Genomic DNA, 27565 nt, shown 5'->3' on the forward strand with positions numbered 1-27565 from the left:
TCATGCCCTTGACAGTGTTGGGTATGTGTGCTATTCCTGAAGACAGTGATTCCAATTAAACTGTACAAAATTATTGGTAGCAGTTTTATTAATAACCTTGTTCTTGTTCTTTTCAAACTTGTGGTACATATTTTATTTTGTAACTAGTGTACAAAAAATTATTTATGTACAGTACATTGAACTTTTCTAAAACTTGGAGCATTAAACTGATTTAATAGAACAGTACCATATTTGACTTCTACTAAAGTTTTATTTTTACAGAAAAAGTACAGCATAATTTTGATTTTTTTTATACTGCAATCTTTTTTGTTGCGTTTAATAAATAAAAGTTCATTGATTTTGTATGTTAAAACTAGAGATTTTGCTTATATCCCTTTTTTTAAACCAAGTTTCTAAAAATGATGTTGGTAATCGGGCACATTTTATAATCTGGCATTGACAGAGCCCTGAATGTGCCAGATTATCAATGTCCTACTGTATTTGTTTTCATAGTGGGCTAGTGAAAAATTATATTTTGCTAAGTGAGATAAATATCATTTCTCTGCTTGCCAATTACTCAAAGTAGGGCAACCAGAGTGGTGCTGACACACACAGAAACAGAATCAGCAATGTTAGTTTACAAGATTTCAAAGCATTAGAGGATAGCTGCTTCATCAAAATTAAGATTTGATTTATTACCTACAGCTGCTATCTTGTTCCTTCAGAGCTACTTTTGCTCACCTCTTTTATGTCTACATCTTTTTCATGGTTTCTCCTATTTTCAGGCTGTACCTCTTTGCCAAGAGGGAATTAATATCAAATTTCTTAAAACCTAAGCTTTTAAGCCATTTTTTGATTTACATGCCTATAAACTCTGCTCTTGTTGCTCCTGACTGTGCTGGTGGTAAGTAAGTGTTCCTTTCAATTTCCCAGTTTTTTATGTTTTTTATTTTTTAAGAAAGATATATTGTGAATTTTGGTCTGATGGTAATGATTGCCATTTCTTTTTAAGACTTAAATTTTTAGTGACTAAGGTTTTGGTTTGTTCTTAACTTATTTATTTGCAACAGATAATTCCTCTGTTGGCTGTTTTTGAGTATGAAAGTTAAGTGGAGGCCATTTTTCCCATTTTTCTTATTTCTTAAATGTACACACAGCTGTGGACATGTCACTTTTCTCAGTCTCTGTACAGATGGAGAAAATTATCCCCATTTCCATATTATCAATGATTCATTTTCGTCTTGTTCTTATGTCCCATTTCCTCCTTGTCCAATGGTTGTTGCCCCTCTGTTAATGACATTGTGCCAACATTGAGTCAATCATCCATGTGTTAGACTGTCATTGTTTTCTCGGTGTTGTCCAGAGTTTAAGATGTTTTAAGGGATCTAATGCTGTCATAATTAGACTGCTTTTATTCTAATTCTTTAATCACTAATATGTTCCTATTAGTTTGTAGATGAGATCCAAGACAAGATCCAAGATACTGGAATCAGCTTGCCATCTTTATTTTGCCTTTAACATTCACTACTGAAAGATTAGGACCAGTTTACAAATACTCAGTTTTTGTGACATTTAATTGTGGTTTGATTGTGATCCGGATCAACTGAGATGATCATATCATGCAATCTTTCTGTTTCTTTGTTTGTTGTGAAATAATAGATTTAACGATGATGTCTGGTGGAGGCATTTAAAAAAAAATTCACATCTCAACCACTTATTTATAATTGAGACAAATTCTTGAATAGAGGTGTATCTAAATGTTGTTTTTAGAGTTTAATGAGTCCACTGAAGTACTGAATGTAGTCTGCGCAGTTGAGAAAAATCTATCACTGTACTTTTAGTTGGATGCTGATTGTAGTCCTAATCTTTCTCCTGTGGTCAAAAACTTTTTCTGTGATGAATCATGTTTTGCTTGTGTGGATGTAGTCTCACTTCATTATCATGTATGTTCCAGTTATCACTTCTGCCAATTGCTCTCTATGTATTCCATTAATAATGACCAAATATGCAAAAAATTATGCTTAACATAGCTACTACTATAACTTATGATTAAATTTTTTTAACAATTTATGTTTATATGACCTCACTTAACAACTAACTCACAACTAATACTATAAAGAAAAGCACCAAAATTTTACAAATGGACTCTTCTCTTTTAACTCTGCCCCTAAGATTATTATTATTATTATTATTATTATTATTATTATTATTATTATTATTATTATTATTATTTCTTTTTTTTTCTCAGACGTTATGTCTGGTTAAAAATGGAAAGTGACGCAGATCTTGATCAAGCGTGACTTCCTTTTAACTGTTCGGTATATGTTACATTGCATTTAGGAACTTTCGGGTAATTGAACAAGTATCAATAATTACAGATTTCTGTAGTTGTATATATAAGTTTGGATGTAGCTGTATTATGTTGATGTACTGGTGGATATTTTGTGGTATGACTCCTGTAGTTGATAATATAATTGGTATAATGTCAACTTTATCCTGATGCCACATGTCCTTAATTTCCTCAGCCAATTGGATGTATTTTTCGATTTTTTCTGCTCTTTTCTTCTGTATGTTTGTTGTATTGGGTATGGATATTTCGATTAGTTGTGTTAATTTCTTCTTTTTATTGGTGAGTGTGATGTCAGGTTTGTTATGTGGTGTTGTTTTATCTGTTATGATGGTTCTGTTCAGTATAATTTGTATTCATCATTCTCCAGTACATTTTGTACGTGTTGTATTATTAGTTTATGTTGTTTGGCAAGTTGTTGATGTATTATTTTTGCTACATTGTTATGTCTTCTGTGGTATTTTGTATTTGTTAGTATTGTACATCCGCTTGTGATGTGATCTACTGTTTCTATTTGTTGTTTGCAAAGACTGCATTTATCTGTCGTGGTATTGGGATCTTTAATAATATGATTGCTGAAATATCTGGTGTTTATTGTTTGATCCTGTATTGCAATCATGAATCCTTCCGTCTCACGGTATATGTTGCCTTTTCTTAGCCATGTGTTGGATGCGTCTTGATCTATGTATGGCTGTGTTAGATGATACGGGTGCTTGCCATGTAGTGTTTTCTTTTTCCAATTTACTTTATTTGTATCTGTTGATGTTATGTGATCTAAAGCGTTGTAGAAGTGGTTATGAAATTGCAGTGGTGTAGCCGATGTATTTATATGAGTGATTGCTTTGTGTATTTTGCTAGTTTCTGCTCGTTCTATTAAGAATTTTCTTAAATTGTCTACCTGTCCATAATGTAGGTTTTTTAGGTCGGTAAATCCCCTTCCTCCTTCCTTTCTGCTTAATGTGACTCTCTCTGTTGCTGAATGTATGTGATGTATTCTATATTTGTGGCATTGTGATCGTGTAAGTGTATTGAGTGGTTCTACGTCTGTGTTACACCATTTCACTTCTCCAAATGAATAGGTCAATATTGGTATAGCATAAGTATTTATAGTTTTTGTCTTGTTTCTTGCTGTCAATTCTGTTTTCAGTATTTTTGTTAGTCTTTGTCTATATATTTCTTTTAGTTTTTCTTTAATATTTGTATTATCTATTCCTATTTTTGTCTGTATCCTAGATATTTATAGGCCTCTGTTTTTTCCATCGCTTCTATGCAGTCGTTGTGGTTATCCAATATGTCATCTTCTTGTTTAGTGTGTTTTCCCTTGACTATGCTATTTTTCTTACATTTGTCTGTTCCAAATGCCATATTTACATCATTGCTGAATACTTCTGTTATCTTCAGTAATTGGTTGAGTTGTTGATTTGTTGCTGCCAGTAGTTTTAAATCATCCATGTATAGCAAATGTGTGATTTTGTATGGGTATGTTCCAGTAATACTGTATCCATAATTTGAATATAATAGAGGGAAACATTCCACGTGGGAAAAATATATCTAAAAAGAAATATGATGTGACTTACATAACGAAAGCGCTGACAGGTTAATAGATACACAAATATACACACAAAATTCAAGCTTTCACAATCAACAGTTGCTTCATCAGGAAAGGGGGAAGGAGAGGGAAAGACGAAAGGATGTGGGTTTTAAGGGAGAGGGTAAGGAGTCATTCCAATCCTGGGAGCGGAAAGACTTACCTTAGGGGGGAAAAAAGGACAGGTAGATGCTCGCGCGCGCACACACGCACACACACACACACACACACACACACACACACACACACACACACAGTCTTAAGCAGACATTTGTAAACACAAAGAGTTTCAATAATTTGTATTATTTAGCATGTTGGACAGTGGGTTCAGAGCAAGGCAGAACCAGAAAGGACTTAATGAGTCTCCTTGGTATATTCCACGCTTAATCTGTATTGGCTGTGATGTGATATTATTTGAATTTGTATGGATATAAGTGTGGTTTTCCAATTTTTCATTACTATGTTTAGGAACTGTATCAATTTCGGATCTACTTTGTATATTTCCAATATTTGCAGTAACCATGAGTGGGGTACACTATTAAAAGCTTTTCGGTAATCAATGTATGCGTAGTGTAGTGACCTTTGTTTAGTTTTTGCTTGATATGTCACCTCTGCATCTATTATCAGTTGCTCTTTACATCCTCGTGCTCCTTTGCAACAGCCCTTTTGTTCTTCATTTATAATTTTGTTCTGTGTTGTGTGTGTCATTAATTTCTGTGTAATGACTGAAGTAAATATTTTGTATATTGTTGGTAGGCATGTTATGGGGCAGTATTTAGCTGGGTTTGCTGTGTCTGCTTGATCTTTAGGTTTCATATAAGTTATTCCATGTGTAAGTGTATCAGGGAATGTGTATGGGTCTGCAATATAACTGTTAAATAATTTAGTTACATGTGAATGTGTTGCGGTGAACTTCTTTAGCCAGAAATTTGCTATTTTACCTTTTCCAGGGGCTTTCCAACTGTGTGCAGAATTAATTGCTTGGGTGACTTCATGTTGCAAAATTATCACTTCAGGCGTTTGTGGTATCATCGTGTGTATGTCTGTTTCTGCTTGTATCCACCGTGCATGCCTGTTATGCTGTACCAGGCTTGACCATATGTTGCTCCAGAAGTGTTCCATGTCTGTTATGTTTGGTGGATTGTCTATTTTAATGTGTGTGTTATCTATTGTCTGGTAAAATTTCTTTTGGTTTGTGTTGAATGTTTGGTTTTGTTTCCTTCTATTTTCACTTTTTTTTTTGTATCTTCTAAGTCGTTTGGCCAATGCTTGTAATTTCTGCTTCTTTTCATCTAATTGCTCTATTGCTTCTTGTTGTGAGATTTTACGTAACATTTTTCGTTTTTGGTCTGATATTTCATTTCTTGTAAATTGTGTTAGCTGTCTGATGTCTCTCCTGCTGGTTTTGTCTCTCCATGCTGGTTTTGTGGGTTTCTTCTGTGTGTTGGTTTGTTCTCATCTCTGCCTAGTGTGTACATTTGTTTGTTTGCTCTGGGATATTTGAGTCCATTACTGTATTTTCTTCTTCTTCTTCTTCTTCTTCTTCTTCTTATGATTGCACATTATTTTGTTCCAGTGTTTGTTGTACTTCTGGTTTAATGTTTTCTAATTCTGACTGAGGTATACTGTTATTTTTTATTATTACACGGATCTGATCAGCTATTCGTTTTTAATTCTGGGTATCTGATAATAAATTTTGTGTATACTTGTGATCTGTATCCAGTTGTGTTGGTTCCTAAGTTTGTTGCTTGGTAATAACAGAACATGAGGTGTCGGTTAACTTCATCTGACCTTCTCATCCTCTGTCTTTGTTTTCCTTCTAGGGTGGTTGCAGGAAGCATATCCTGCAAAACACCTCTATTTGGATTTAAATCATTTTCCGTGTGGCTAGCAGTGTTGTTACCTTTGTGGACGGGCATAGGGTCAAGCATCATCCCCGACCATGACAGCGCTTGTCCGAGGCTTCATTAGTTCTGTCCTGAACCAACTTATCACACTAAAAGTGGGGTTAGCCCTATTAGTGGTTTGTTCTTTTCGTCGCCTTTTACAACTGGCAGAACATACCTAAGGCCTGTTCTTTTCCCGGGCCTCCACGGGGTTTATTATTATTACTATCTTACTGAAAATAAAATACTCTAATCACATGCTTTCATTATTTTTATTGATTTTTTCCATTGTGAGGCCACATTCCGAAATGCAACCTCAAAGCTAATTGTACAATGTTGTGATGGTAAATAGTTAATGTATTTGTACATTCATTCAAGGAGGAGAACCAACACAGAAGCTTGCACACGTCTTAGTAATAAGTGTTAGGCTCTTATTCACGTCAATCAATTGACATTTTCTTCACTTGGTTTTGATTTAGATACAGTCACAGAATTTCATTGGAGTAATAACTAGTTTCAGCCATACATTATCTGAAGGTAGTAAATGTATGATGGAACCAATTGTGATTGTAATCATATTCTGTAACTGTGACTAAAATTAAAAGAAGTATATAATGTGTTAGTCACTCTGTGTGGAGTTTATTGAGCTGCTTAAGTCGTTTGCTAATTAGTGTATGCATTTACACTTAAGCATTGCTAAAGAATAGAATTTTAGTGTGCATTTAATGTCACCTGCAGGATGAGTTGATTTGAAAAGATGTCACTGTTTGTGTTGTTAGCATGAAAATTTGTATTCCTTAATAACTTTAGAGAGATCATTGCTGGCTATAACCATTCTTTATAGTACATTGGAATAATCACAAGTTTCAGTGTCAATATCACAACCTAGTCATTAATTACTACGATTTTTGAGGATGCTGATATTATGAAATAAAAGGTTACGTGCCTGTTGGGTAATAAAATTACTGGTTGTAACTAGTGAAATTATTAATAGGAAATGGTTGTCAGTATTCAGTAAATCCTATAATTCATTATATTGTCTGTAACTTGTGTTATGATGTGACATATGTGTCTGTGTGTTCATTTCTGAACCCACTTAGAAAAATGAGTTAATAAAGTAATCAGAAATTAGTTCCACAGTCATCAGCAACATATTTTGATACCAGTTTGCAGGAAGATCACCCTGTGATGGCATTTTCCGTAAATGCCGCAGATCGCCTTGCATTGTTAAATGTTGCCACCCAGGGTGTACACTTATGGGATCTACAAGATCGTTGCCTTGTGCGGAAATTCCAGGGAGTTACACAAGGACATTTCACTATACACAGTTGCTTTGGTGGAGTCAACCAGGACTTCGTTGCCAGTGGAAGTGAAGGTAGGTAGTACTTACTTATGGAGTGCCTACTGTTAGACATTTGAGGTGCAGCTTTCACTCAAATGATATGCATGTATGCCACAAAAAAGTCAGCGTAGTTGCTGTATGTCTGTGTCAATTCAATGATGGTTTTACTATTAGTGCACATTTTTATTTACAAGTTTCAGATAACTACATTTGTCATCAGAAAAAAAAATTAGACAAAGCCAATGGGGTGTAAATCCAAACATTATATTGCTTGTTCAGTGCAGTCAACAAAAGACATGACAGTTGTGTGTGACGTATTGTACTAGACACCTGCCAAAGTCATAAGTGACATGCAGAGACAATTAACACCCAAGCTGTTCAAGTAGCTAAAGCTGAAATTGTCTTTTGAGGAGTCATTGTGGATGCTTCTGTGATTAGGCAAGAAGTACTAACTGTAGTAACCAAGTAATACACAAAACTGATCCAAGTGATGCAATATAGCTTTATTCATAAACTTTTGAACAGTAATGGAAATAAGCCTTTCATGACTTCACATATAATGAGACAAGAAAATCATACAGAAGGTGCAACATAAGTGATACACAGAGCAACTGATATGAGCAGCACAAACTAAAAGAACATACTGAGTGTGAGTCAGTAGATAGTGAGCGTGAGTCAGTGCTGCTCTGTGCATATAGAGGTGCAAGTTGCCAGCAGACAGTACAGCGGAGACTGATCTGTGTACATGCTCCCTACAGGTGGCCTCTAGGGGCTGGTCTGCAGTGATAACATTGACGATTGATTTAAGTACATATGCATGGTGACACTATACTGGGCACACTCACACCCACACTCAAATACACTAGTAGCAGTATACATCACACCTCTGCCTTCTGTGAAGAGGGTGCCCAGGTGACGGAATAGATGTCAGTGGTCCTATGAGAGACACATTCATTGGATCTGGAATGCCAACTGCAGAGAGTGGGATGATGTGCTGGGAGGGTACTGGTACATAGGACCAGAACGTGTGGAAACATTGGTGTGCTTGAGGGCAGTGGGCCCAGACAGTGCATGACAAAAGCACTGGGGAGGAGGGTGCCTTTGCCATATCTGTGTTGCCATCAGCAAGCAGGTCCTAGGGGGGCTGGACCCATTGATGATGATGATGATGATGATGATGATGGCTGAAGCAATGATGGTGAGGTGGCCAGTGGTTGTGGCCCGATGGAACAGCAGGGTGTGATAATGGACCCAATGTCAGAGACGGACTGAGGTCTGTTGCCGGAAGCTGGAACCCCAGGGCACTGCACATAGAGGAGGCAGCCAATGGGCTTGGGGTGGAGGGCAGCGGGGCGGGCTGTGGTGACGGGGGCTGCATCCTCAACTGGTAGCTTCTGGCAGTGAACGGGACACAACTGTTCAAAGTGGTGTGCCATCAGCCTGTCAGCTGTATGGCCCTCGTGAACTTCGCATCCCGGTGACAGACAACAGTGGCCAGTATCCATTTGGGCTAGTGACCAAATCCTCGTGCCCACACCGGTGATCCCAGTGGAAAGCAATGGAATGAACCTGACTACAGCAGGTGCAGCACAGACTGCAGAACACGGAGGAGCATGCTTGACTGCCAGTCATGAAGCAACTTAGACAGGCTCTGATCCCCCAGAGGCGTGAAGTGATATATGGTCAGAAAATGGAGAAAGGCATTGTCTGGTGAAGAATCCACTACAGACTTTTTTATTTGAGACTTGAACATACACATTAGTTGTTCTGTCTCATCATTTGATTAAAGGCAGAATGGCAGAGCAGTAATATGATGAATAGCGTGATGGGAAAAAAGCGATTGAGAGGTGTGAGAAATGAACTGGGCCCCTTACCAGAAACTGAGGAACGAGGCAACCCCTCGATAGAAAAAAACCCTCAAAAGTGTTTGAATTGTGATGTCAACCAATGTCGACAAACAGCGGAGAATGTAAGGAAACTAGGGAAATGCATCCACAATCAAGAGCCAGTAGAAATTCAAGGAGACCCACGAAGTCTATGTGAATGCATTCCCATCGTTTTCATGGAGTGGAACAGGGGAACAGGGATGCCTTGAGAGCTGCTGCTTGTTGGGCACACTGCTCTCAAGCCATAACAAAAATGGACAATTCCACCGTCAATCGCCTGCCAATGAAAACGTCTCTTAGTAAACAGTTTAGTTTGCAAAACTCCCCAATGGCCCTGGTTGAGACGGTATAGAACCTTGCATTGTAATGTGGCAAGAATTACTACTTTGGGATAGAGATCTTCCGTGGACAGCAGCAAAACACTATCAAAAACAGAGAGCAATACTGTAAGGAAAAATAATTGCACAGGGGTTCCAAAGCCTTACCCGGCAGTTTATCTTTCCAGTCCCGTTGAACAAACTGAACCACCTGACAGAGAACTGGGTCAGTGGGAGCAGCAGGTGCTATGTGCAAGCTCATAGTTGGGAAAACCTCAAGTGTGACCTGCATTCCAGTATCAAGACAGAAGCAGAGCAGTTCTCAAAGATCAAAGTGATCAGGACCCACAGGAAATTGGGACACGATGTCCACATTGGCATCTTTAGACATAAGTAGGAAATGGATTTCGTAATTGTAGTGAGACAAAAACAGAAACACGCATCGTAGGCAGTGTGCTGCTTTGTTGGGAAAGGAAGTGAAACTGAGTCATCAGTTTTTCAGTTCATTTGCTATATTCTTTGAATGTTATTTTGATTTTATATCAGCTACAACAGAAAAGCTTGTCTCATATATGTTGTATATATATTAAAAAAAAAAAAGTCTGACCGTTTTTAATTGATAATATCTCTCTTACTACACGACATTTTAACATCTTTATTCCTACAAGACGCTGCAAATATATGCCATTTGAGTGATATAAAAAGGAAAAAAATATATATATTTAATGTGTCCTATACAACATTCCACCACCACTTACTCCAGTCCAATCACAAGCATCAACTATCCCATCAAAGGCAGGGCTATCCGTGAAACCAGTCACATGATCTACAAGCTAAGCAGCAACCACTGTACGTCATTCTATGTGGACATGACAACCAACAAGCTGCCTGTTAGTATGAACGGCCACTAACAAACTGTGGCAAGAAACAGCTAGTCTGTCCTTGTTTTAAATGACTGTTTCATAGCTCATGCCATCTTGATCCTTCCTACCAATATCAGCTTTTCTGAATTGTGCAGGTGGGAACTGTACCTGCAATATATCCAATGTTCCTGTAACCCTCCTAGGCTCAACCTTCATTAGCCATTGTCCTTCACCCACCTTTTTCCCCCAGCTTGTTCCCACTCCAGCACTACACAGCCATCTAATTCCACAAGCACACCCACAGTCTTCTTACTTCTGACCTCACCCCCCCCCCCCCCCCCCCAGTCTTTTAACTTCTGTCCCCCCCCCCCCCCCCACACTCAGTCTGTTTGCTCCTATCATCCTTACCCCCAACCCCAATCTAACCTCCAGACTACACATAACTGCTTTCTACCCTCTCTCCACCTCATCCCTTTATTCTGCTCCCACAAACACTTTACTGTTCCCAACCCAGACCCTGCTCTCCTTCTCCTTTCCTGCCGCAGCCTCCTCCTTATCCCCAACACCTAAATTGCTTCTCTCATCATGTGCAATTGCTTGCAGCCTGGCCATGGACAGTGATCATGTTTGTGTGAGCTGCATTTGCTGGAATTTGTGTGTGTGTGTGTGTGTGTTTATTTCAGAAGGCCTTCTGGCTAAAAGCTTGTATTTAGTAGCCTTTGTTGTGCCTGCTTCTGACTCCGCATGTCTGTTATATGGTGAGTAGCAATCTATCTTTTTTCATAATATTGAAATCTATAAAAGAAGGGCTGATGATGTGAAAATGACATCACCACTTTGCACTATGCATTAGTACTCTGTCTGCAGCTGAGAAGTACACACCCCCAGCACTTGATTGATATGGAAGAGATTTTCTGCTGCATTCTTCTTAAAATTTGTTTAGTGTAGTTTATATGTTTACGTACACCCTCAATTTAAGTAATTCACTAAAAAATCATGTACCCCATCAGTTCAAAAGGTTTCAAGACTAGATTAATAAAACAAGAGAAATGATAAGATGTTGGTATGGTGGCTTTAAAGCTTCACCTGTTCTTTATAGTCTCCATCCACTTAAGTACATTCTACAGAACATTTGTACAGCCGTGTGAAATTGCCAGTAAAGTATATTTTTGAGATTTCATTCAACTTGTGTGTCACACTGGCTTGAACAATGTAATTGGATAGATAAAAAATCTACTCACCAAACAATGGCAGGCAAACACACTTATAAAAGGTAATTCGTATACAAGTGTTTGGAGCCAGTAGCTCCTTTTGGCAGAAGGTCTGAAGGGGAAGTACGACAGGTGAAGGAAAAGGACTGGTGAGCTTTAGAAAAGGGGTGGTGGTGGTTGTTGTTGTTGTTGTTGTTGTTGTTGTTGTTGTGGTCTACAGTCCCGAGACTGGTTTGAAGCAGCTCTCCATGCTACTCTATCCTGTGCCAGCTTCTTCATCTCCCAGTATCTACTGCAGCCTACATCCTTCTGAATCTGCTTAGTGTATTCATCTCTTGGTCTCCCTCTACGATTTTTACCCTCCACGCTCCCCTCCAATGCTAAATTGGTGATCCCTCGATGTCTCAGAACATGTCCTACCAACCGATCCCTTCTTCTAGTTCAGTTGTGCCACAAGCTGCTCTTCTCCCCAAGTCTATTCAAAACCTCCTCATTAGTTATGTGATCTACCCATCTAATCTTCAGCATTCTTCTGTAGCACCAAATTTCGAAAGCTTCTATTCTCTTCGTGTCCACGTTTCACTTCCATACATGGATACACTCCATACAAATACTTTCAGAAACGACTTCCTGACATTTAAATCTATACTCGATGTTGACAAATTTTTCTTCTTCAGAAATGCTTTCCTTGCCATTGCCAGTGTACATTTTATATCTTCTCTACTTTGACCATCATCAGCTATTTTGCTCCCCAAATAGCAAAACTCCTTTACTACTTTAAGTGTCTCATTTCCTAATCTAATTCCTTCAGCATCACTCCATTTAATTCAATTACATTCGATTATCCTCGTTTTGATTTTGTTGAAGTTCATCTTATATCCTCCTTTCAAGACACTGTCCATTCTGTTCAACTGCTCTTCCAAGTCCTTTGCTGTGTCTGACACAATTACAGTGTCATCGGCGAACCTCAAAGTTTTTATTTCTTCTCCATGGATTTTAATACCCACTCTGAACTTTTCTTTTGTTTCTTTTATTGCTTGCTCAATATACAGATTGAATAGCATCGGGGATGGGATACAACCCTGTCTCACTACCTTCCCATACACTGCTTCCCTTTCATGCCCCTCGACTCTTATAACTGCCACCTGGTTTCTGTACAAATTGTAAATAGCCTTTCGCTCCCTGTATTTTACCCCTGCTATCATCAGAATTTGAAAGAGAGTATTCCAGTCAACATTGTCAAAAGCTTTCTCTAAGTCTACAAATGCTATAAACATAAGTTTTCCTTTCCTTAATCTAGCTTCTAAGATAAGTCGTAGGGTCAGTATTGCCTCACGTGTGCCAACATTTCTACGGAATCCAAACTGATCTTCCCCGAGGTCGGCTTCTACCAGTTTTTCCATTCGTCTGCTGACATTTATTGTTAACAACTGAGACATCTAGCAGAGACAATCCAAGGGTGACGACCAGGAAGACAGTGTGAAGTGATGTTTCTCCATGATAATGTCCACCTGGATTATGATAGATTGACAAAAAACACTGCATGGGAGTTGGGTTGGGAAGTCATTCCACACCCACCTTATGCACCTGATCTTGCACCCTCAGATGTTCACCTTTTCTGCTTTCTGTTGAACAACTTTCAAGGCACTTTCTTTCAGGATGAAAATGCTCTCCAAACATGGATTGAAGAGTGCTTTGCTTTGAAACCACAAGATTTCTACCGTCTTGGAATTGAAAAGCTTTTCTCAGTGTTGGCGGACTGTTGTAAATAGTGAAGGAGAATATATTATTGATGAGTGAAGTCTCCGTTATGTGTACCTTTTCTGTTTATTAAACTTATGGAAAAATTCTGCGAACTTATGCACCAACCCAGTATGTTTACACTAGGCTTTTCCTCATGGCTTTGCCCATGTACACATTGGACACATATATTGCACACATCTCTTCCTCCACAATATCTGTGTCTACCTCTTTCTCTCCCTACACCTCTGCCCACCTGATCATACTCCCTCTTTCCGACCATGTCTTCCCTCCCCTTTCTCTATCCATATCCTGCTCCTGCCTCTTCCTTTTCCACCTGCCTACTATCCCTCTACACCTCCCATTTGCTCCCTGCATCTCCCTCTCCACCTCCTCTCCCTGTGTCGACTGTCTTCTACCCCCCTCTCAGTCTGTTCATCTCCTCCTTCCCCTTTCCCTTTGCAACTCATCCTCTCCCCTCTTTCACTATTCATTGTCTGCTCCCCCCTGTCTCTCTCCACTCAGCCGTGTACTTCTGTAGTATTGGCATGTCCTGAAGGACATGCCAATACTACCCACATTACATACCTGTCATACAGGGCAGCTTATGTGTTGGGGGTAGAAAATGCATTTTTTTCTATAAATGTGCTCCTCTGGGAGCAAGGAGGTTCTAACCACCACAGCACTGATTTGCATATAGCAAGCAGTAGGCATACCGAGTTTGGTTGAAATTGATTAACCCTGTTATGTCTATGACGACAGTACAGCACAACATATCTGTGCATGTCCACATACCATCTGTAAACCATTTGCAAGTGAGTAGATCCCATTTTTTTATCTTTATTTGCCAATAAAAGTTTCTCAATTACTGTGTTTGCAGATAACAAAGTGTATGTGTGGCACATAAAGAGAGAACTGCCAATAGCTACTCTAACTGGCCACACCCGGACAGTCAATTGTGTTACGTGGAATCCTGTCTACCACCAGATGTTGGCATCAGTATCTGATGACTGCACTGTCAGAATATGGGGTCCTGCTAACCAGCATCGTACCAACAAGACAGGTAAGCAAGAGAGACATGAAGCAGTGAGAACTAATAATACCTCTATTGTCACCAGTATCTCAAGAAATGTGTGTGGTTTATATAGCTTACATAGCTGAAGAGTAACAATCTAACGGCTTCATAGTCCTCCCTTCCAAACTTTATTGTTAATTCCACATAATTTTAAATTTACTGAATAACAATTTTTCATGCCAGTGACAAAATAATGCTCCCAATTTAATCATTATCCTGTATGTTATTGTAAGAAACCTGAAGACTCACATAAATGAGTTGGAAAAAGTAAAGAAAAATGTATACTTACTTGAAATTCACTGATAACTTCATTGGCCAGGGATATAACTATTTTATGTGAGATTCAAGTTCAGAAATTTCGTCACCTTTGGTAAACAAACTGTTAACACAGCTTCTTGTATTTCATCTTCTGATTTATTAGTTCAGATTGTATCCCTCCATTTTAACAAAAACTTATACTTACGCCAACCTCAGCCATTTCCTAAAAATCATAATAAAATGGAGTGCAAGAGAGACACTTATGTTGCTGCGTGAAAACTTTTAAAGCTTAAACAAATGATGTCAACATTCTACATCTATTTTCTTCATGTTTACATATTTGCAGCTGCCTGCCTTTAAATTGCTTTGAACAGTAGTGTGTAAAATAAAGTAACTATGTCAGTGTGTGAGATACAGCTTAGATTAGATTAGTTTTTCATTCCGTAGATCCGTACTGAGGAGATCCTCGTGGCTGTGGAAAACGTCACTTTTTTTTTAAAGCTGAAATAACAATACTAATAGTATGAGTATATACAATACATAATTTGTTTCTATTAAAAAAAATCATCAATGAAGTAGAAGGAGTTGGCCACTAGTAAGTCTTTCAGGCTTCTTTTAAACTGATCTTTATTTGTAACTAAATTTTTTATGTTTGCTGGCAAATTATTAAAGATGAGTGTTCCTGAGTAGTGGACCCCTTTTTGAACTAAAGTAAGTGCTTTAAAGTCCTTGTGCAGATCATTTTTGTTCCTGGTATTGTATGTATTAACTGAGCTGTTTGTTGGAAAAAGAGATATATTATTTAGGACAAATTTGATTAAGGAGTAAATATACTGAGAGGCAGTAGTTAGTATATCCAGTTCTTTGAAGAGGTTTCTACAGGACATCCCTGAATTTACTCCACCAATACTACATATTACACACTTTTGGACTCTGAAAACTTTTGTTTGACTTGAAGAGTTACCCCAAAATATTATACCACATGACATTATGGAATGAAAGTAGGCAAAGTATGCAAGCTTTTTCATTTTTATGTCTCCTATGTCTGTTAACACTCGAATTGCAAATACAGATTTGGTAAGCCGTTTCTGCACTTCTGTGGTGTGCTCCCCCCAAATGTATTTATTATCAAGTTGTAATCCCAGGAATTTGACTGTCAACCTCTTCTACCTGCTCTTCTTCATACTTCATGCACATATACTGGGTGGAAACTCCTTACAAGTTCTGAATTGCATATAATGAGTCTTTTCGAAGTTTAATGTCAGTGAGTTGGCTTTAAACCATTTATTAATATCCATGAAAATATCATTAACAGATCTTTCTAGAACTATTCTTGACATACTATTTATTACAATACTTGTGTCATCTGCAAACAAAATGAACTCTGCTTCTGGCAGTGTAACTGATGAGGGATCATTAATGTACACAAGAAAAAGCAGTGGCCCTAAAATATATCCTTGTGGGACACCACATGTACTTTCTTCCCATTCTGATGATGACTGATGACTTAATTCACTAGTTCCTTGCACTGACACCCTTTGTTTACTGTTAGCGAGGTATGACTTGAACCATTTTGCAGCACTACCCGTGACACCATAGAATTCTAATTTATTTAAAAGGATGCCTTTGACAAATCACAGAAAATACCTGCTGCTTGTAATTTGTTATTTAATGAATTAAGTACATTTTCACTGCAGGTGTAAATAGCCTTCTCGATATCAGAACCCTTCAGAAATTCAAACTGTGTTCTTGATAATATGTTATTTGTGGTCAGATGGTTGAGAAGCTGCCTGTACATTACTTTTTCTAAAATTTTTGAGAATGCTGGTAAAAATGAAATCGGTCTGTAGTTTGGTGGTATCTCTTTATCCCCTTTCTTGAATATAGGCTTAACATCTGCATATTTTAGCCAGTCAGGAAATGTCTTAGTTATAATTGATTGGTTACACAAGTAACTTAGAATTGTACTAAACTCACAAGAACATACCTTAATTAACTTTGTTGATATTTTATCGTAACCACTAGAATGCTTTGTCTTTGGAGATTTTATTATGGAAGTTTTTGTTTTGGTGAAGTGAGTGACATATTCATATACCTGAAGCTATTTGTAAAGGCTAGTTTCAGATATTATTAACTGATCCTGACAATCCCATTCTATCAGTTACGGATATAAGTACGTGTTAAATAGATTTGCCACTCTATGCCCATTGGTTACTAATGTGTCATCTACCCTTAATGCTATTTGCTCCTCTTCCTTTCTGGTTCTACTAGTCTCCTCTTTCACTATATCCTATATTGTTTTTATCTTGTTCCGCGAAATGCTATCTTCTTCTCGTAGTGCATTTGTTTAGATGTCTGAATTACTTTTTTAAATATTTTACAGTATTCCTTGTATTTTGCTAAATCATCAGCATTGGAGCTATTTTTGGTCAACAGATACATTTTCCTTTTTGTCTTACAGGAAATCTTTATTCCTTGTGTAATCCATCTTTTTATTTTAGACTTCTGTTTAATTTGAGTAACTTTTAGAGGAAAACAGTTTTCAAACATGGTACTGGCATTGTTAATGAATGTGTTATATTTTTCATTCATGTCATGAGCTCTATAAACATCTTTCCAGTTCATATCTTTGAGCAGTTTTCTAAAACACTCAATTTTTGGTTGATTTACTACTCTCCTGTACTCAGATTTAGCAATCTTGATAATCTGCTTAGAATTTCTATCTAAAGGACCTGCATGTCATGATCTGATAGTCCATTTATTACAGGTTTTATGATATGATTTTGTTCCTTTGATATGTTTATAAAAATATTATCAATGGCTGTCCTGGAGGATTTAGTGATCCTAGTTGGAAAGTTTACAGTGTGAGTTAGATTGAAAGACAACATTACTAACTGCAGTAAATGTTTACTAGAAGATTGCATTAGAAAATCTGTATTAAAGTCGCCAGCAATCAAAATTTCTTTGTTTCTTCCTGTTACATAACCCAAAAGAGCTTCTAGATGAATAGTTTATAATTTCCTGCAGGTGCTCGGTAGATAGTTACTATTATATAGGATCTGTTATAGAACTCTACTTCTTTTGCACATGCTTCTAGATGCTGCTCTAAACAGAATTTATTAATGTCAATGTTCTTGAATTTATGGCAGTTTTTAATAAATGTGGCAACTCCTCCTCCATCCATATCTACTCTGCAGAAGTAGGAAGCTAGCTTAAATCCTGAAATGTCTAACATATCTGTGCCACTGGTCACTTGATGTTCAGAGAGGCAGATTATGTCAATTTGGTTAGATGAATTCATTTCATCAATACAAATGAGTAGTTCATCAACTTTATTTCTGAGTCCCAGAATGTTCTGGTGTAATAAAGATACTGCATGCTAATGGGATTATAACTGCTTTGGCGAAGATGAACTGGTAGTTTTTGATTAATTTCTGTTAAACTTTGTTTAAATGGAGGCTGTATGCTAAAGTCTGACTCCTGTTCATCTGTTTTCTCAAACTGAGTGTGTCTGCCAATCTTTCTTAAAACGCGTTTTCTATCCCTCTTCCCTCTTCCCTCTTCCCTATCCTATAAAAGGCATCCCTCTGACACCTGTGACTACTGGTATTTTACCACTTATGACATTGTCCCTCTCAAGTTTTTTGCAATAGAGTTTTGAATTCAAAGAGTTCTTCCACATACGGAGCATCGTCTCCTTCAGCATGACAATGCCGCCAGAATACACATGACCACTGCAACAATCAGGCATCTTGGGTTCACTGTCATTGGTAATCCTTGATTCAGTCCAAACTTTGACCCATTTAATTTTAATCTCTTTCCAGAATTTAAGAAACACTTTAGAGGACTTCACTTTGATAGTGACGAAGCAGTGCAAGCAGAAGTGTGGTTATGGCTCTGTCAATGAAGTCAAACATTCTACAGTGACTGCATTAACAAACTGGCCTCTTGTTGGCAGAAATGTGTTCATCATGAGTGTGACTATGAAGAATAAAGATGTAGGGTGTTAATCACATTTGTTTTATTTAAAAAGCAGTAAGAAGAATTTTGACTTGTTACTTTTCAGCACATGCTTGTCCAGTGGGTCAATAAATGAACTACTACACTACAAATGGTTAATGTATGTGCCTGAAAAGTGACAATCTTGAACATTTGAGTGCCAGTTTTAATATGAGAGTAATTTCATATCAATTTTACTGATTTGACTTCAGCTTGACCCATGCCATCTCTTTTATTAGAGAACAATGAGATCAATGTAATTTTAATTATTATGTTTAATATACAATAAATAAATCCAGCAGTTTTCAAAATGCTCAAAGAGTAAAGGGCTATCCACAAATGACATCACACAAATTTCATGATTTTTGGAGGACTTGCCACCCCTCTTAGTCACATGGCTCAGATTTGTGTGATGCCCACTCCCCTGGTGTGACATAACATATTTTGTAGTTTTCAATTTAGAAATTATTAAATTAAAATGGCACTTCCAAAATTATTTATATATATTTCTATACAAAATCCTTTTACCTTGGCACATCTGCCTGCAAATTTTTGAGGATGACTCTTCATGGTGGCAAACTCTCTTATTGGCTCTTATGTGATTGCATGTGTTGGTTAGTGGCTTTGTATGATGAAAAATATGGACTAAAAATGCCACATGATGGTTTAAACAAGTATGCCTCAACACTGGAGCAATAACCATTGTACAGAACTTCTTCAAATGTGATGGCACTGGGAGATCCAAATAGAGCAATAGTAACAGTGGAGCAAATTTATGTTCAGAGACGTCATTTCCTAAGGGTATATACCAGTCTGAAATCTGTTTAATCAAAACAGGTAGTGTTAAAAGTAATAATTGCCACAGGGTGCATTGTCACTCACTGCAACCTACAACCACCTTGCTTTTTACAATTTGCAAAAAATATTGTGGTCCACATACATGATTTGTATACCAAGTGGAATCATTTTTCAATGTCCTAGTCCGTATGATACCCAACCTGCTATATGTTGGCACAATGTATTCGGCAACCACAGGAAAATCATCAGTGACTAGTTGGCATCAAATATTAGCCAGCACAACCATGGCACTGTCGAAGTTCCGTTTTTGTAGCTCCAAGTCAGTAGTTGAATTACTGGAATTAAGATGTGAATGAAACACCATATCAGTTGGTTTTCAGCTAAAAGGAGCCATTCGTCACCCTGCTCTGTTAAATGCACTTCTTGCTGGAGTATTGGTGGCAATGTAAATAGCATTAAAGTCAAAATATTTGAAATCTTATACAGCTGAAACTAAAACTCTCTTTGTGGATTTTAATGGGGACCACCATAGAAGTGAAAATAAACATGAGTTTTACAAAACCTTATTGTGTTCTCATTCACTTTTTAAAAGCTGGTAATTCAGAAAGTCTACATGTGTCTGTGGCATGAGTCTCTGTGTTAGAGGAAGAATGTTTTCCAGTACAAATCACTATGAATGTAGGCCCATAGTGTGTCACAGCTTTAGGTTTCCCTTCACCATTTTTTTTATTTTTATTACAGTACCTGCATAAACAGAGGTAATAAGTTTATATTTTTCAACAGTCACAAAGTCATGATCCAGCAATTTTACATGGTAGTCAAGATGCATTCATAGTGCTGCTTGAGCATTTACTGCTGTAATACCTAATGGCACACTGCTTTCTCATGCATAGATAAAAATAATACTTGACGAGGGTCCAAAATTGAAGCTAAAGAGTCTAGGTTTCTTATAGCAGTTTTACAGAATTTACCATCTTTATGTTTTACATGAAACATAGTCTGATTTGCACAATTTAACAGGATCAGTTACCACATGTTATTTTGCTGCTTCTGTGCTGACTTGTCTGGGAAGAAGGAAATAACTCTGATCCACTGATAGCATGGCCTTGTATGCATAGTTCGGCCCGTAAGTCATCCAGTGATGTTGCAGCACCTTAGAGAATTTCAGTGTAACGTTGATCTGTCACCATGTGCCTACATTGCGTGCTAACATCAAGCTACAGGACACAGATTCTAGTATTACAATTTTATTTCTCATTCCTGGAAGTGTTTTGAATAGGCATTGATTTAGGTGCTGTTTGAGGTAACTAGTGTCCACTTGGTTGTATGCCAACATCTTCAGTGTCTTGTGGTACATCATGTTTGGTTTCTACCTGTAATTAAAGGTAATCATGCATAATGATGAACATGGGCATTTCATACAATATGTGTACTAAATCACCCTGAAGAATCCAGCTACACTATATTGAGAACTATACCTTCCGAGATGATTGCCTCCAACAGATAGACAGAAAGGTGTGGTTTGATTTTCGAATCCACATCACCTTCAACATTGGCACAACTTTTCAGACTTTGCACCAAAGTGTTAATTTTGTCTTTCACTTTTTTAGGTTTTTAAATTTTTTAGAAAAACTGAAAATCACAAAATAGTAGACCCAAGAAAAACAAGTCCATCACTCAGCAAGTCACATTTCGACTGAATGTTGTTGCCAGTTCAACATAGACAAAATGAGAGGGGTGGCAGTTTTTGTCAAAGCCTCAAAGGCATATATCAAAGGCAGCTGAAGTATGACACCGTAGATACAGTGAGCGTGAATGACAATCACTTCGCACAACCACCACGTGTCAGAAAGTGATACAAACAAATTAAAACCTTAATGAATAATAATGATAGAATTAGTAGTATTATACAGTTTTCTTTATTAAAATTGGAGTTCAGAGTTCTCATAAAAAACTAAACAAAACCATACAAATGTCTACACACACACACACACACACACACACACACACACACACACACACACACACACACACACACACCGCCCCAGTCACGCAGTGTTGAGCCTTCCTCTTCCTCCCCCTTAATGTGTGATGTAATTTATGGACGGGCTCACAAAATGGTGACATTATTTTACGTCAGATGGTCACAACATGTGGTTTACAATATCATGGGACAAAAACTATGGTGAAAAATTTTTCGTATACGAGCATGAAAGCAAACAGAAAAGGTAGTACCAGTAATTATTATTATATTGTTGTTATCTTTTCTTCTAAATTTCATAGAAATGTTCTTCTTGAAACTGCTACAATTTTAAATAATGTTATGAAAAGAATAGTTGCTACTAACCTCCCCCCCCCCCCCCCCCCCCCCCCCCCCCCACACACACACACACACACCCATGCGCGCGCGCACGACCAGTACTAAATTGGTGATCCTGGGATGCCTCAGAATGTGTCATACCAACCGATCCCTTCTTCTAGTCAAGTTGTGCCACAAATTCCTCTTCTCCCCAATTTCATTCAGTATCTCCTCATTAGTTATGTGATTACCCATCTGATCTTAAGCATTCTTCTGTAGCACCACATTTCAAAAACCTCTATTCTCTTATTGTCTAAACTGTTTATCATCCGTGTTTCACATCCATACATGGCTACACTACATACAAATACATTCAGAAAAGACTTCATGACTTAAATCTGTGCTTGATGCTAACAAATTTCTCCTCCTCAGAAAAACATTCCTTGCATCGCCAGTCTATATTTTATATCCTTTCTACTTCTACCCCCCTTACTGCCCAAATAGCAAATCTCATCTACTACTTTGTGTGTCTCATTTCCTAATCTAATTCCCTCAGCATCACCTGATTTAATTTGAGTACATTACATTATCCTTGTTTTGCTTTTGTTGATGTTCCTCTTATATCCTCGTTTCAAGATGCTGTCCATTCCATTCAACTGTTCTTCCAAGTCCTTTGCTGTCTCTGACAGAATTGCAATGTCACTAGCATGCTTCAAGGTTTTTATTTCTTCTCCCTGGATTTTAATATCTGCTCCACATTTTTCTTTGGTTTCCTTTACTGCTTGTTCAGTGTATAGATGGAATAACACCGGGGATAGGCTACAACCCTGTCTAACTCCCTTCTTAACCATTGCTTCCCTTTCATGTCCCTCGACTCTTATAACTACCTTATGGTTACTGTACAAATTATAAATAGCCTTTCATTCCCTGTATTTTACCCCTGTCACCTTCAGACTTTGAAACAAAGTATTCCAGCGAACACTGTCAAAAACTTTCTCTAAGTCTTCAAATACTGTAAGCATAGATTTGCCTTTCCGTAACCTAGCTTCTAAGATAACAACCTGCAGCTGGTTGTTGTATAAATTATAAAGTTTGTAATTATACTATGGCCATGGTTCTCAGTATGTCAGCTTTTAGTAAGTTAGCATATACTGTATGTATTATTTACACAAACCAAGTTGGCACTCAGCATGGTGGCTGCTGGAACTCACTGTAAATGAATAATGCCTTTGTGGTCACTCCTAGAGCTGCCGCACTGAGTGTCAACTTAGTTTGCGTGAATAGTAATGTTTTTGACACTGTTTCTTCGCACTCCTCTGCCTTTGTTTTATTGTGTGGTTCATTATTTAACTGATTAGATATATTTGATGATGACAAGGTGTTGTAATAGGTCAATTACTAGAATGAGTATTTAATAAATACACCTCATTTTGGCTGTGGATACAAGTATGTGAAAGTTGCTAAGAATCATTCATAGTGAGTGTTGGTCTTAGAACCATTTGCAGACTGTTAAAGGGTTTGGTAATCTTCCAATGTAAATAATGGGATACAAAAATGTCTCATTCCAAACCGTACATGTGCAAAACATTTTCATTATGAAAATGTCATTATGTATAGTGATAATGACATATATAGCAGTACATTCACGGAATCTAATCTAATCTAATCTAGTTCATGTTGAGCTGAAAACTCATTAATGTGCAATCTGTGGGGCATCTTCTACATCAGTTACATTTGCCTAACTCAAACGTATGACACTTGATCTGAGTGACTTTTGTACTGCTGGACATTGTTGGCACTGAAATGGTTTCCTTAGCAGATGACAGGCTGCAAAATAAAGTTCACAGATCATTGATAATGTCCATTCATTAACAACAGGATGATTAGTCATGCTTCATGAGCCATTCCCCTGGAGAAAAAATCATAATATATTTTGTTTTGTGGATGATGTGAATAAGACCAAAAAAATAATGCCTGAAAAAGGACCCTTTTCTACATTTATAGTAAATTTAGAGAGGCTACCTACATTATGTAATCAGTAAAGCACATTTAATATTGAATATTACTTGCTGAGACTGCAAGAGCCAGTCAGTCTCATAACCTCAAAAAAGTCATAAAATTGAAATTCCATTTGACTCTTAAATATAAGTTGTGTTTCATTCTGCAGAGAATTATAATCTCTCTTGTGTACTGAAACCCTGAAGTAGCGCATTTCAAAGATAATCAAATGAAACTATTGATCCATGTAAAGTCTATGCTTATAGATGTAGCTATAGTACTCTGCTTAATCAAGACATCCTCTTATTTCATCAAACTTGAAGTTATTTCCAATGTAACCAATTCATTTTAAAGTTATACATGGTTTCTGAAAAAACATATGAATAAGTGCTCACAAGAAAACGCAGTATTTGATACAGACAGTAGGGCTCATAAATAATGTTGATACTCATCAGATTTTAATTTAAATGGTTAATATGTAAAATAAGTAAATTCTACAAACTCTGTAAGCTGATTTTCCATTCAGGAAGCCAGAAAATTGTGAGTATTTCCTTACGTGAAGCAGGAATATTGCATTTTCTCTGTTGCTTTCGCAGCAAACAATTAAGTATACAGCTGTTACCAATATAGTAAACTGTTGAAATACTGTAACTCTCATGCAAATGTTTGATATGCTTTCACAATTATTTTAAAGCTCATTTTAACGGCATAAAATTTTGTTCCAGGTTATGCAAATTCAAGTAGTGAAGGAGGTGTCTTTTCATCGCCATCTTCGAATGGTAGTGTCTGGCATGACTTGGGTTCATAGTAGTCATGTGGTCCTCTGCTCCATTCTACTTCTCCCTCCTTCCCTTCTCTATTTCTCCCTCTGTCACACTGTAGCAACACATGGGCATCACATCAAAGAAGATTTCCATACCTGGAGCAGGTCCTGCTTGCATGTTGTCGTGCATATCAAGTAGGAAGAGAAGTGAATGAAACACCTGGTGGAATAGAGAATTCGTGCAATCATTTGTACAATGTTTCTGTGATTTATTTCTGTAAAAATTAAAATAAAAGTGAACATGTTTCTTCATATCAGTCTGTGTGGTACTGCATCAGTTCTCTTAGAATGAATACTGGTATTGGTTTTCAAAAAATAAGAGGGCAGTATGGTCCATTGTGATAAATTGCATGGTTTTTCACTTGCTACTCTGCTGTGAGAATTATGTGATTTGTTTTGTCCTGAAACACATAAAGCCTTTCCTTTCTGTTAATCTTGATTATTGTTGAGTCAGCTGGAGAATATTTTAGAATGGTAAATGTCAGAGAACAATCATCTAGGGCCATCACAACAATGGATGTGAATTGTGAGAAGTCTTTTGTTATGAATACTGATAAGAGAAAAGGTCTGACATTTATTACTGCAGTTTGAAGTTTGGGTTTCCTTATAGGATTAGCTGAAGAAAGAACAGATATATCATAACTTTTTTTAGTCTTTTTTTGTGTTAGACTACATAGGATACAGAGCATCGGAGTGAACTTAATTATGCAATCTATTCTAATTAAAAATTTTCTCACAGTAACTGTAAACAGTTATGCTTCTTAATGATTTGTAAGGCATACTGAATACAAACAAAGGATTGAGCTGATTGAGGGTGATGCTGTTTCATGCAAATACTGTTTGAATTAATGTGCTGTAAGTAACACTGTTTACTTTGAGATTTCATGCCATAAAACGAATCAGAATTATTTAATTGTACTTTGATCAAGTTCGAAGTACTTTCTAATGATGTTATTTATGCATGATTTTCATTTAATGCCAGTGAAAATATTAAGAATTTACTTGATTGTCCATGCTATTGGAACAACTGTGTTGTGCACAAAAACTTTAATTTCATTGGAAGACCTACATTGTGCACAAGAAATGTACAATTTACTGAAATGTATGTTACAGTCTTTTGGGCAAACTGCTGTGATAAATGAGTCCACAGTGCTCATATTTGTTACCTTGTCTGTCAGTGAAAAGTGACAGAGCAATAAGTTGTCTCCAGTTGTGAAGCGTATTTAACAATCCTTTATTGCTTTTGGAAACCATTTTCTATTTTTATGCACTGAATACTAATTCACCAAATTCAAATGCCTTCCATGTTTTCCTTATATTGGTATTGTCTTTGCATGTGAGGGTGTTTGTACTTGTCAGTCCTGGTGACAGCAGTCCTTTCTTTGTATTGTGGTTATCTCCTCCATCGTAATTGTTAGTGACTGATAAGACGATCAGTTGCACATTACGTATTTTCATTAATGTACAGTTCTTTGAGAGTTGCCATGCTGATGTTTGTAGTGTGTAACAATCTGCACGTAATATAAGGTTTTTAATATTTATGCATGAATGAGAGTTCCTTAACAAAATACGAAATCTGTGGCAATACTTATAATTTATAGTAAAAATTCCGTTACTCATTAACAGATATTTTTCTGTATTTTTTTATATGGTTCATGTTACACAGCCTATCTTTGATATTTATCATTATTTGCAGCAATAATCAGGAAGTTTTGTTGCTCTGTATGCTTAAAAAACAGCAGTGTTTGATTGCCAACTATCTCTTTGTTGATGTTATTATTGTTATTGTTGTTATTATTATTATTATTATTGTTAAGTGGTGTAAAACTGTACTAAATTGAGCTTTTCCAGTTTTTGTGCTGCGTTATATGAGTGTTCAATTTCCCTCTATTACTCAGAAATTTGGTCAAACTGAGTATGAAATGTGCCTTTGTTATCATTACCGGTCTTTGGAAGTATACCACTTCATATTTCTACACATTTATAGAATTGTGACACAAGAAGTGTATGCTGCAATAAATATAATAAGTAGGATTTTTTATACTAGGAGGGAGAGAGAGAAAAAAAAATTAATGTGATACCACAATTCAGCCCTTTAATAAATAAAATGACCCATAAACAAATTGCACAATTGGTGTAATGCTTTTAGGTTTGTTGAGATGAAATGAGTACTGTGATCACATATTGTATCATTCCAAAGTATTGATGTCATTTTTTGAAATTAATAACAAGGCCTTACTGATTATCAGTATCGTAGCAAAGACTGATGATTGTTTAGATGTTTCATTTTGAAACTGTAAGGGGAGACAGAGAGAGAGGAGCAGAGACAGGAAAAGAGCTGTTTTTGCAGCAAAAGTGCCATCTAAACGGATCGAATGCTGTTCATAATTTGTATATAAGAATGCTAGTGTGTAATAATTTTTATACATTTGTATCGTACCTTCTCTTTTTTCGTGTTTATATTTCCAATGACATTTCAAGAAGGGGATGATGGAGATGTAAGACTCAGGCAAAAGAAACAAGGTTATGTTGTTTATATTATAATTTTTTGTCGGCAGAACTTTCTTAGTGTGTACCGGTTCAAATTCTGCTTCCATATTTCTTGCGTACAGGAACATCAAAGTTTCGGTCACTGACACTAGTAGTAGTTACTGTGCAAGTGCCATTTCAATAGTTTTCACACACTCTATTTTCCTCATAACTTTTCTTCATAGTAACTTTCTTAATCCTTAAACTGTCTTGCGTCTCTATAGCTGAAAATATTACATCCCTTTATCTGAGACCATGTTCAGTGCTCTAACTTTTATGCCACAGCAACCTCAGGAAATAATTTTGTTCCTATTAACCATATCAGCTCACATATTTGGTTATGTTAGACCTTGAGGAATTGGGGATGTATTGATCATTTGCATTACATTTTCACCACTGTGTTTCTGGGAATTTCAGTAACTAAAAAGCCATAGTTAATACTTTGTTTCGGAGAATATAGCTCACATTTGGAGTAAACTGTATCTTTCAAAATGTCATAAAACCAAATAGGTCTCTTTCTTTGAACCTCTGAAATAAGGCAAGTATTACGTTTTCCACTTAATTATCCAGTTGACAGTTTTGATTTTTCACATTTTTAATGCTCTCGGTTGCTTAAAAAAATTAATA

The 27565-nt window shown here is 36.9% G+C and overlaps 1 protein-coding gene across 2 annotated transcripts in view; it reads left to right on the forward strand.

Moving 5' to 3' along the window:
- The window catches only part of LOC126277904 (WD repeat-containing protein 26), a 146247-nt gene extending 119673 nt beyond the window's left edge, over positions 1-26574 (forward strand). For both annotated transcript variants that reach the window (XM_049977461.1, XM_049977462.1), the window contains 3 exons: positions 6967-7175; positions 14040-14222; positions 24312-26574. In XM_049977461.1, the coding sequence (XP_049833418.1) occupies positions 6967-7175; positions 14040-14222; positions 24312-24394 (475 nt within the window). In that variant the 3' untranslated portion in view covers positions 24395-26574. The remainder of the gene's footprint in view (positions 1-6966; positions 7176-14039; positions 14223-24311) is intronic.
- Positions 26575-27565: the final 991 nt, after the last annotated feature.

This window comes from Schistocerca gregaria, chromosome 6 (assembly GCF_023897955.1).
Source record: "Schistocerca gregaria isolate iqSchGreg1 chromosome 6, iqSchGreg1.2, whole genome shotgun sequence".
Lineage (NCBI taxonomy): Eukaryota > Metazoa > Arthropoda > Insecta > Orthoptera > Acrididae > Schistocerca > Schistocerca gregaria.